Source organism: Trichechus manatus, unplaced genomic scaffold (assembly GCF_000243295.1).
Source record: "Trichechus manatus latirostris isolate Lorelei unplaced genomic scaffold, TriManLat1.0 scaffold00261, whole genome shotgun sequence".
Classification (NCBI taxonomy): domain Eukaryota; kingdom Metazoa; phylum Chordata; class Mammalia; order Sirenia; family Trichechidae; genus Trichechus; species Trichechus manatus.
In genome coordinates this window covers 949,608-961,785 of record NW_004444197.1, presented here as the reverse complement: position 1 = coordinate 961,785, position 12,178 = coordinate 949,608, and the positions used below count along the sequence as shown (strand labels likewise).

The following is a 12,178-nucleotide window of genomic DNA, read 5'->3' as shown; positions in this document are numbered from 1 at the left end:
GGAATTCCAATCCAGACAGTTTGGACCTAGAGTCCAGGTTCATACAATTTCCTGCAATGATAGTGGACAGCCAAGGTCTTTGCTGACTGCCGAGAGTACAGGTAGACAGCCTCTACCCACCTGTCTCCAGCCCTGAGGTCACACTGTGGAAGCTGCACGGGCTCTGTCTGGACCCAACAGTACCTAGAGCCAGCTAGACTGGACATCTGACCCAAACGGTCCAATCAGAGCACTGGTAACCCTTGATCTCTGACCTTGAGGAGACCCCTCACTCAGGGGTCACTGGAAGTAGGCTCTCCCCTTGGTCACAGGGTCTCAGTGGCCTGGGCAGGGATGGAGGGCTTGCCACCAACTCCATGGGAGCTCTGGGACAGGCAGGACACAGTGTCCGTCCACTGGCTGAAAGTACAGGAGCCCAGAGGGTGAGCTGGGGACTCCCTGGGCCTCAGACAAGGCCCCAGGTCAGGTGCAGTCTGAGAGAGAGGGCAGGGGTGGGTCTGAAAGCTAGGAGTGCTCATCACGTCTCCAAGATGCCTGGCCCACTGCTGGGTCAGCTGCGGCAAGTCAGCTTCCCTCTCCAGGCCTAAGTGTTCTCATCTGCAAAATGACAGAATTGGAGCAGATGACTCCTACCGATCTGCCATCCTTAGCATTGTGATTCCCTGATTTCTAATGTCCACTCACCAGTCTGTGAGTATCTACCCTGAGCTCTGCTGAGGATGGGAGAGGGCCCTGGCCAGCCGGATCAACTGAATGCCCAGGCCAGTGAGGGGTGACATATGCCCTGCCTACAGCCTGGTGAGGGCAGTGACTCTCCTTTCTGCTGTGAGGGGACCAGATGGTGGAGCAGACCACAGGGAGAGGCAGTGTGATCCCTTGCACCTTGTCAGCCTCTAAGGTGTCCAAGGCAGGGGGATGGACACAGTGACCTCTGGAGTGACCAGGGCATAAGGGCCTAGTGCTGGCCTAGCCCAACCTGGCCCCACATAACACAAGGAGGCTCAGGTACATGGCCCACTTGGGCTGAGCACGCTGCTGCACTCTGGGGAATTACCCTGGTAAAGTGTAGAACTTACCCTCTAGCAGGGAGGTGGAATCCCTGGGTGGTGCAAATAGTTAAGCACTTGACTCCTAACCAAAAGATTAGTGGTTCAAACCCACCCAGAGGCACCTTGGAAGAAAGGCCTGGCAGTCTGCTTCCAAAAGGTCACAGCCTTGAAAACCCTGTGGAGCACAATTCTACTCTGCGTACATGGAGTCACTATGAGTGGGAATCAATAGCAACTGGGTTTTGTTTTTTTTAGCAGGTAGGCACAGAGTGGCGTTGGGGCTTGTGAGAGTTAATGTGCCTTGTCCAGGCTTTGAGGAAGGGGCTGGGTGCTTAGGAGGGGAAGCAGGGTTTCCCTAGTGCTCTGCCCATCCTCTCCCCTCCTCCACCTGGGGCAGAGGAACCCTGGGATAGGGGTCCAAGGTGCAGCTTAGTCCCTCCACCCCACCGTCCTGGCTCTGCCCCTAGGTCCTTCCCTCAGAGCCCTGTCCCTCCTCCCTCCTCCCCTCAGCACTTTGCTGCCCTGCCTTCCTCCCCATGGCACTCTTATCCTTCAGCCATAGTGTGATGCTCAGGCTTGGATTCGGAGAACCTGGGTTCAGATCTCGTTTTGCATGGTCCTGGTAAGTTCCTAAACTTTTCTGTGCCTCAGTTTCTTCATCTGTAGAGTGGGGCTAATTACCCACCTCATAGGATTGTTGTGAGTTAATGTATGTAAAGGCTTAGAACAATGCCTGGCCCATCAGAGGTGCTCAGTAGAGGTTAGCTGCCGCTATTATGCTTTACTGGAGCCCTTGACAGCAACAGATACAGTATTATTCCTTGTCATTATTACCCAGGGCTCAGCTCAGGCCTTCCCAGACTACTCTAGCAGCGGGGTCTCTGTTGCCAACTTCAGAAACCCACCCCATTCTGACCACTTAGCACATTTAATAAACCGATTGCTGTCGACCCTATTCTGACTCATAGTGGCCCTACAGGACGGAGTAGAAGTGCCCCATAGGGTTTCCAAGGCTGTAAATCTTTATGGAGGCAGATTGCCACATCTTTCTCCCCAGGAGCGGCTGGTGGGTTCGAACCGCCAACCCTTTCGTTAGCAGCTGAGTGCTAAACCACTGCGCCACCAGGACTCCTTTTAGCACATATAATAGCATGGACTAATTACCTAATCTGTGCCAAGTATTTTCCATACATTATCTTATTTAAGCCTTACAACAGCTCTGCGGGGGCAGGATTATTATCCCTTTTTTACAGTTGAGGACATTGAGGTGGCCAGGAGCTTGCACAGGGCCCCAGGGCAGAGAGGCTGGGTGTGCCCAGGGATGGGCGCAGAGGACGGGGGATGGGGAGAGGAGGTCAGATCCCCAAGGCCACGGTACTCTGGGGAGCCACTGCGGAGCTTGCAGTGAGAAGGGGGTACGGGTGGGTTCCGCATTTTGCGAAGTTTACTCACCCTGGCTACTGAGGGGGGTTTATTGAGGTGAGGGAGGAGTGGTTGGGGACGATGGTGACTTCTGGTGTCTAGGGTGGCTGGAAGCTACTGAGGCCATCAGGAGGTCAGCGTTTTGAGCCCCAAGAGGCCAGTCTCTCACCATCTCTGAGCCTCAGTTTGCCCTCTGTACCCTGGGGTAGGATCAGCATTCTCTGTAGCTGGAGTGGCTGCACAGGCTGCCTATGGGTGAACTGCTTTGGGGCAACACTCCCCTCCCTGACAGACACAGCTCTTGTCCCGCCGACCCGTTTCCCAGCCCGTCGGGGGGCAGACTGTCCTGTGATTAACCCAGGCCAGGCTGGGGGGAGGACAGGGGGCAGCCACGGCCCCAGGAGATTCCCTGGGTCGCTGCCTTGCGAGGAGGACTAGTACACTGGCTCTTCTGGGGCCTTGGGAACTCTCTCCTTCACCCTCCTGGGCTGTTCTCCAGGTGCCTCCATACAGACCATCACCTGGGGTTATGGAGAAAGCACTGGGCAGGAGTCAAGAGACCTGAGTGTCCACTGACAGGTGCCAGGAGGCGACTCTGGCTCTGCTGCACCCTCTGTGAGGGTAGTGGGTGGGACTGGGGTGCAGTTGGCCTCAGGGATGCTCCCACCCTGGGTGTTTCTCTGCAGACCGAGAACGCATTGGGCAGGACTCAGCGTACGAGCAGGAGGGGAAGGTGCAGTTTGTGATTGATGCCGTGTACGCCATGGGCCATGCGCTGCACGCCATGCACCGCGACCTGTGCCCAGGCCGTGTGGGGCTCTGCCCACGAATGGATCCCGTGGATGGCACCCAGCTGCTCAAATATATCCGGAGTGTCAACTTCTCAGGTGGGGGCGTGGTGTGGGCACCACCCCAACTCCCTGTGTCCTGCGCCAAGCAGCCAGCCAGGGGAAGGGGGGCTCCTGGGACTGCGTGGGGGTGAGTGGGACTCCCCAGATGTTCCCAAGAGGTGGAAACTCCCAAGAGGTTTCATGAAGAGGCCTCCCCAGAGATGTCTATGCTGTGAGCTAGGCAGGAGAAAGGTTCAGAACCTTCCCTGCCCCTGGGCAAAGGCTCTGCCAAGACACTGAGTGTGATGCCCCCTACAGGCATTGCAGGGAACCCAGTGACCTTCAATGAGAATGGAGATGCCCCTGGGCGCTATGACATCTACCAGTACCAGCTGCGCAATGGCTCTGCCACGTACAAGGTCATCGGCTCCTGGACTGACCACCTGCACCTCAGAGTAAGCGCCTGGCAGGAGGGAGGGAGGGCCCTGGGGGGAGGGGAGTCACTCAGGAGATCCCACCTGGGAGGGGTACCCAGGGAGGCAGCTGCTGATAGCCCTGACCCCTGGGCTGCAGGCTGTAAACTGGGCTTCCCTCCCAATGACCTCTCCCAGGCCTCAGAACACCAGAGGGCCCCTCCCCAAAAGGGACAGGCTGGACTTCTGCTGCCCCTTTGGTCCCCTCTCCTCAGCCATTGGCTTTGGCCTTCATGCTTGCTATCCAGTCTCAGAGGCAGACAAATTCACACTAGAATAAAAAGGCTAAAAGGTTTGGTGGGTGTAGGGGTTATGGTGAGGAAGGAGAGGGCTGCATTGGGCAAAGGACAAAGTTTTACAACAAAAGGTCACAGGCCAAATGGCTAGTGGGCAGGGAGCTCTTTCAGAGTTATGCCCCCAGTCCCTCCAACCACACAGGTGACAATGGTCTCCCTGGCTAGTATAAGAGGGGCTTCTTCTGGATCCCTCTAGCCACTCTTTCCTGCTCACAGAATGTCCCAGGGATGTGGTGACTTTCCTCTCTGGCCCTCAGTGTCTCAGGCTGTGACATAGAGCAGTGTTTTTAGAGAGAAGGGAGTTGTGGCTCATTCCCCAAGGAGATGCCCTGTGGGCTTGGCCCCTACCTTGCAAGCGTGAGGGGGTGAGCTGTGCTTGGCATGGGTACCGTGTGACATCTTAGATGGACCAGAAAGACTCAGGAGACTCCGGGCTACCTGGCCTTGTTCTGTGATCCTGGGAGAGTTGTGTCACGTCTCTGCTGTCTCCTCTTGTGATTAGTCTCTTCCACTGAGAAGCCCCCGGAGCCCTTCAGAGCACTTGCTGCCCATGATCTCATTTAGCCCTGACAATCTTCTAAGTCAAAGGAACTATTGCGGGAAACCAAGCCCCGGAGAGGCAGGGAGGCTTCTTTAAGGCCACACAGCGTGGCAGGGCCAGAGCTGGCACCCATTCCTGTAGTAATGTCCTCGGATTGCTGAGAGGAGAGAGACGGGCGGGCAGGACGGGCAAGTTGGAGCACTTGGGAAAGTGGGGATGATACCAAGAGCATGCAGGCATGGGCGGAGTAGTGGCGGCCAGTGTTGGCAGCTGCTAATACTTACAGAGCACCTGCTGTGTGCCAGCCCTTGTTCTAAGCATGTTACCTTATTGCGAGATGACAGCCCTGTGAGGTAGGCGCTATTATCCGCATTTTAGATGTGGTAACTGAAGGCAGGGATAGTGTATGTGTAAGTGGCAGTAGACTTCTCCCCTGTGAGTCTCCAGTGGTACAAGGCCCCTCCACCCAGCAAACTATCTCCATGGCTCCATGGCCCATCTTGGCCCAGCCCACCATGCCCTCCTGGTCCTCTGTTATTCCTGCCTCTATAAGGCCCAGGTGCGGTTGAGATGATGGAAGGAGGTGAGGAGGGATGGACCTTACCTGTCACATCTTCCCTACTTCCTCCTTGAGTGGCTCAGTCTGGGCTGCGATGTGGGAGGCATAGAGCAGGCAAGGATCTGGGGTCCAAGGAAGAGGCCTCACCAGCCTGGCCATCATCTTTCTCCCAGGTCTGAAAGTGAGAAGGCCTCTCATCGCCAGTGCCCTGGACCTCACTACTTGGGTATATTCATTCCTTCATAGATGCCACAGATACTTATTGGGCCTCTATTATGTGCCAGCCCTGTTCCAGGGGCTGTGAACTCAGCAGTAACTCAGGAAATAAACACAAAAGCCCTTGTCCTCATGGAGCTGATATTCTAGCAAAATAGAGTTGAATCTCATTATTCGCAGTAGTTATGTTCTGTAAAGTCCTCATGAACACTGAATTAGTGAATAATGAACCAGCCTTGTTCGCGCTTAGCTGGGAAGTTTTCATCACTCTGCCCATGTGCATGTCTGCAAATGTGCTGCACGTATTTTTAGTGAATAGTCATATTCGTGAATCTGGAATTCACAAATTATTGAGGATTAATTGTATAAAAATATTCCCATATGACTTCTAAATGGAAGTCACCCTCAGTAACAAAAGACCATGTTGCTTCATATCCACTATCATTGGATCAAATGGGGGAAACAAAGGCTCAGAGGCGTCAAGGCGTCTGCTCAAGGGCACACAGTCAGCAATGGGGCTGTGATCCACTGTGATCAACAGAACTGCATTTACTGTTCTTTCCACTGGAAACCAGTAAAAAAAAACAGAGCAAAACTGGGCTCCATAGGATTTCCAGTGGCTGGTTTTTTAGAAGTAGGCCTTTCTTCTGAGGTGTCCCTGGGTGGACTCGAACCTCCAACCTTTTGGTTAGCAGTCGAGCGTGTTAACTGTTTTAACCACCCAGGGATTCCCTTTCCACTGGAGCCATAGATTTTTCCAGACTGGAAACATTTCCTCACCCATATCACCCCGTGTCCTCTAGGGAAAGACCTTTTTCCCTACAGTCTCACAGCTCCAAGGCACAGGGTTTTTCCTGCCTTAACATTGCTGGAAGATGGTTGCACTGGACATTGCTATACTCTTAGGCTTTTAGGGCAACACACAGCCCTGTCATGCCCAGAGCCACAGGACATCCTACTTCGCTGAGGTTTTCTTCCCACCATACCTTGAGGCCGTCTTTGGATTCTCTGTCCCGCTCCAACTTTTCCCTTAGCTCTGAGAACCTCCTCATGTCCTGAACCAACTGGATATATTTTCTCCAGGAGCAAGCATCTCACACACAGCACAAACATGGCACCAGTCTACCCAGTCTAGCTGCTCTCTAAGAATAAACTCTTTTCCTAAGAGCTCCCCTATTCAGAGAAGACTCTTTGAATAAGGCTCCTGAGTGCAGTCAAACTCCCTTTGCCCAGTGCCTGGAGCTCTTTTGGGCCTCTCACTTGCTTTCCAGAATATTGGAACATATTCAGTAGGGTGTTACAGAGCTCCTGTGGCTTCTTTGCTCATAGTGATTGTGCCTTCAGAGACAAGTAGCTGTGACTAGCAATAATTTGAAGCAAGTTGTAAAGAAATGCTAACCCCTAGGTACTCCTTAAGGAGCTTGATGGTGTAGCAGTTAAGTGCTTAGCTGCTGACCAAAAGGTTGGTGGTTCGAACTCACCAGTGGCTCCACGGGAGAAAGACCTAGTGATCTGCTCCCATAAAGATAACAGCCTAGGAAACCCTATGGGGCAGTTTTACTCTGTAACACATGGTGTTGCAATGAGTCAAAAATCAACTTGACCAGCACGTAACAACAGGCACAAATTAAGTGTCCTCTGACTAAACCTTTGCTCGTTGCCCTCTGCTGAACCCATCTCTCTATGCTGCTTGGAGAAGACACCATGGACTGCACCATACAACACATCACCCACTCCAATGTGCACACAAATCATCTGGAGGGGGAGGGTCTTGTTAAAAATGCAGATTCTGAGTCTGTAGGTCTGGGGTGGGGTTGAGATTTTACATTTCCAGCAAGCTTCTGGGATGCTGCTGACGCTGCTGGCCTGGGGCTCACTGTGAGCAGCACAGCATTAGGGGCTGGGAGTCAGGACTTCTGAGTTCTCCCTGCTTGGTCACTGATGCTTCACATGACTCTGGGTTGTCACTGCTGCTCTCTGAGGCTCAGATTCTCCTTAAGCCCTTTCAGATTGTCGGATTAGGTTGGGATTTCCCCACAGATCAGTTGTGTCTTAATCACACAGAGGAGCTTGTTCAGATCCAGCTGTCTGATTCGTCAAGTTTTGGTGGGGCTGAGCTATTTTTAGCGATGTGGCTGCTAACCAAAAGGTTGGCAGTTCGAATCCATCAGCCGCTCCTTGGAAACCCTATGGGGCAGTTCTCCTCTGTCCTGTAGGGTCACTATAAGTCAGAATGGCCTTGATGGCAACGGGTTTTGGTAACTGGGTGATTCAGGTGTGGGGCTATCGGGCGCCACCCAGTGGGAGGGTCGAGGGTGCTGGGCGGCGTGTCCTGAGGCTGGCTCCGGGATGCTGTCGTTGCCAGATAGAGCAGATGCACTGGCCGGGGAGTGGGCAGCAACTGCCGCGCTCCATCTGCAGCCTGCCCTGCCAGCCAGGAGAGCGGAAGAAGACAGTGAAGGGCATGCCCTGCTGCTGGCACTGTGAGCCCTGCACAGGCTACCAGTACCAGGTGGACCGCTACACCTGTAAGACGTGCCCCTACGACATGCGGCCCACAGAGAACCGCACGGGCTGCCGGCCCATCCCTATCATCAAGCTCGAGTGGGACTCACCATGGGCCGTGCTGCCCCTTTTCCTGGCCGTGGTGGGCATTGCCGCCACGCTCTTCGTGGTGGTCACCTTTGTGCGCTACAATGACACACCCATTGTCAAGGCCTCCGGCCGAGAGCTGAGCTACGTGCTGCTGGCAGGCATCTTCCTATGCTACGCCACCACCTTCCTCATGATTGCTGAGCCCGACCTGGGCACCTGCTCGCTGCGCCGGATCTTCCTGGGGCTGGGCATGAGCATCAGCTACGCTGCCCTGCTCACCAAGACCAACCGTATCTACCGCATCTTTGAGCAGGGCAAGCGGTCAGTCAGCGCCCCACGCTTCATCAGCCCCGCCTCACAGCTGGCCATCACCTTCAGCCTCATCTCCCTGCAGCTGCTGGGCATCTGTGTGTGGTTTGTGGTGGACCCTTCCCACTCGGTGGTGGACTTCCAGGACCAGCGGACGCTCGACCCCCGCTTCGCCAGGGGTGTGCTCAAGTGCGATATCTCAGACTTGTCGCTTATCTGTCTGCTGGGCTACAGCATGCTGCTCATGGTCACATGCACCGTGTATGCCATCAAGACGCGCAGCGTGCCCGAGACCTTCAATGAGGCCAAGCCCATCGGCTTCACCATGTACACCACCTGCATCGTCTGGCTTGCCTTCATCCCCATCTTCTTTGGCACCTCACAGTCGGCCGACAAGGTGAGGGACGGGGCTGCGGGGGCGTGGGGCAGGTGGTGGGCGAGGGCCAACGTCGTGGAGGGCAATGAGCAGGGGGCAGCCTCCTGCCCACCTCCAGGAATGGCTGGCCTCTCACCCTGCTCCAGAAATGCCTTCTTTCTTGCCTTTCTGCCTTCTCTCTTACTAGTCACACGTTTTTTCTGTGGGTCCTGGGTTTTTTCTTCCCCTCTTTTTTTGTGTGCTCCTTCTCCCCATTTTCTCTCTCTTCCCCTCTCTGTCTCATCTCTCTCCTTTTTTTCTTCTTCTCCCTCGTTCTTCCTTCCTCCCTTCCCTCTTTCTAGTCTACTCCTCTCTTTCCCTCCCTCCTTCTCTCCATCCCTGCCTCTCTCACCCCATTTTGCTCCTCTCATCTTCTCTCCTTCCTCTCTCCTCTCTGTTCATTCTGTCCCTCTTTCATTCTTCCTTCTTTTGTAGATTCTCCTTCCCCTTACCTCTCTCCCTACTTAGCGCCAACTTCTGTTCTGTCCACTTGTTTCTTCTCCCTCCTCTGTCCACTTCTCCCTCTGGGACCCCCCTCCCCCAACCCCAATCTGCCCCAAAAGCCCAGGAGCCTGGGCCTGGTGGTGCCATCGGCAGGCCCTTCCCTCCCTCGACTGGAAGCTGCAGAGGGGCCGCCTCCTGTTGGCACTGTCAGGCCGTCCTGCTGGCCTGGCCTGAGGCTCTGGGCACACTCCAAGGGTCTTATGCACTCTGCCCACATCCCGGGACCTGCACTGCCTGGGCAACTGGGGGCCTTTGTCTTGAAGGACTGGGAGTATCTGAAAGTCAGAGGCCAAAAACGGGGGATCACATTGCACCGAAGACACTAGCTCCTGGTCCAAGCTCCATGTCTAACCGTGGGACCTGGGGCAAGCCTGCTGGCCTCTCCATCCTCAGTTTCTTCATCATTAACTTGGGGCCATGATCCTTGCCCTGCATCCTGTACAGGGTGTTGTAACAATGAAACAATGCAATGAATTTAAGAGCAGCTTATACCCTGTAAGGAGGCTTGGGAGGCGGAAGCTGAGGAAGCCAGAGGACGGTGGTGGGGACAGGGTCAGAGAGGTAACTGGGCAGGTGGTGTAGGACCGAGGAGGCTGTGGGAAGCATGTTGGCTTTAACTGTGAGTGAGAAGGGTGCCACTGTGGGCTCTGAGCAGACGAGAGACGTTGTCTGATCTAGGTTTGAAAAGATCCCTCTGGCTGCTGGGTGGAGCATTGAGGTGGGCAAGGCAGGAGCAGGTCGACTGGTGCAGAGTTCACTGTAATAACTCGGACAAAAGATGATGGCAGCCTGGATGAGGGTGTTGGCAGCGGATGGTGAGAAGTGACGGATCCCTGATGTGTTTGGAGGTGGAACTGGCAGGATTTCTGATGGATTGCATGTGGGGTGGGAGACAAAGAAGAGTCAAGGATGACTCCGTGGTTTGTGATCTCAGCATCAGAAGGAAGGAGTTTCCATGTCCTAAGATGGGGAAGACAATGAGGAGTCCTGGCAAGGCATGAGGTCAGGAGATCCTCTGGACGTGCTAAGTGTGGGATGCCCATTGCACATCCAAGGGGCGCTGTTGAGTCAACAGCTGAAAATTTGTGAAGTCTGGAATTCAGGGGCGAGATCCTGGCTGGAGATGTAATTGTGGAAGTGGTCAGTGTATGGATGGCATTGAAAGCCGTGAGCCTGGGTGCGAGCTGAAGGAGGCTTGACATTCAGTGAGGCCCTACAGCAGCCTGGTAGGTATTACTATCCCCATTTATAGAAGAGAACATGGAGGCACAGAGAGGTGGAGTGGCTTGCCCAAGGTCACACAGCCAGTAGGTGGCACAATTGAACTTGACCTTGGCTCTATCTCAAGATAGAGCCTTTCTGCCTCCCTACCCCCCAGCCCACACTGTCCCCTGCAGTTATGGGACACCTCTCCTGTCCTGGGACTTCTTTGGTAGATGCCCACCTCTTCTCCAACAGCTCCTGAAGGGCAGGAGCTCTGTCCTTCACTCTGAATCCCTTGGGTTTGGACCAAGGAGGCCTGTGGCATGTCTGCCATTGGTGGCCCTGTGGATTGGGGAGCTCCAAGAAGCAGACCTGGGGGCTGGCAGTGAAGAGCCTGAGGTCTGAGACCAAGCCTGGCTCCAGGAGGGTAATGCTACTCTGCACACTTGGGCCAAAGCAACCGCCCCTGTGCCCAGCCCACCTGGTGAGCTGTGTCTCCCACCGCTACCAGGCCTCCATGAAGCCCTCCCTGCTGAGGGCAGGTATAGGCAGGGCCTCCACACCCCTTAGCGCCTGTGGGGTCCACAAAGCCAGGAGGGGAGGCCACCCTACACCCCAGGAAGCTGGCAGCTTGAGAAATTACCCTCAACAATGCCAGGAGGCCCTTCCTGGGGAAGTAAACGTACCCAGCTGGAAAGAGACAGCATGGTAGTTAAGTCTCCTCACTCAGCCTTCCCATATTTCCCTCTGTTGCTTGCCAGCACCCTGCTCCCCAGTGTGCTGCCAGACCCAGGTATCAGACCCTCACACCCGCAGCCTCCCCACCCCTTTCCCCAACCCAATCTTTCCAGATGACCCATTGCGTCTGATTTCTCCCTTTTTAGGAGGCTCCTCTCACCCTGAAAAGGAGCCTCTGAGATGATCTCTTCTGAGAGGGGCAGGGACTTGCCCTGGTTCACAGAGCAGGCTGGTTTCACCCGTGTGACTGTGTGGGGCCTAAGACCCACCTTTGCCCCCAATGGCCATGTGACCTGGGTCACACCACTCTCCTTCTCTGGACCAAGGTCTCTGACTTTGGATGAGGAGTGGACAGATGAGTCCTGCAGTACCTGCTGGTTCAGGCCAGCAGGCTTCTTAGAGGCTAGGGCAGCCCTGGGGCTGTTCTGGGGGCTGTATCTGTGCCATGTCATGCCAGAGCTACAAACAGCCCCAGTAGAAGCTGCAGGCCTGGCGACTGGATGTGTGTGTGCAGATGGAGTAGGGTGGGGCTGTGAGGATTTATGGTGTGTGTACAGAAGTGTGCATGTACAGCTGTGCATGTGCCTGCTCGTGCGTGTTCATGGTCCGTGGTGGGTGGGAGGGATGTGTGTGTGTGTATGTATGTGTGTGTGTGTGCACGCCTGCAGATTGAATGCAGATGGGCTAATATGTGTGCCGAGGGGGTTAGGGCTGCTGGTGTGTGTACAAGTGTGCAGATGGAGTGTGGATACCCTGGAGTGGGTGTGTGCACAGGTGTGTGTACAGACATGTGAGTATAGGTATTAGTATGGGCAGGTGTATGTGTGTGCTCAGATCTGTGTGCAGATGTGTGCGAGTGACTGTGTGTGTGTGTGTGTGTGTGCACACTAGGTGCATGAAGGGCTGTGTGTGTATGTGAGCCCAGGTATGTCTGAGTCAGGGGTGAGTGTGCAGCTGTGAGTTTGGGTGTGTGTGTGTGTGCATCAGTATAGAGGTGTGTGTGAGCAAGCATGCACGTGTGCCTGGAT

General features: G+C 54.8%; 1 protein-coding gene across 3 annotated transcripts in view; it reads left to right on the top strand.

Moving 5' to 3' along the window:
* GRM4 (glutamate metabotropic receptor 4) overlaps positions 1-12,178 on the top strand; it is a 134,069-nt gene that overhangs the window by 110,243 nt on the left and 11,648 nt on the right. For all 3 annotated transcript variants that reach the window (XM_004389821.1, XM_004389823.1, XM_004389822.1), the window contains 3 exons: positions 3,158-3,358; positions 3,620-3,756; positions 7,752-8,687. In XM_004389821.1, the coding sequence (XP_004389878.1) occupies positions 3,158-3,358; positions 3,620-3,756; positions 7,752-8,687 (1,274 nt within the window). The remainder of the gene's footprint in view (positions 1-3,157; positions 3,359-3,619; positions 3,757-7,751; positions 8,688-12,178) is intronic.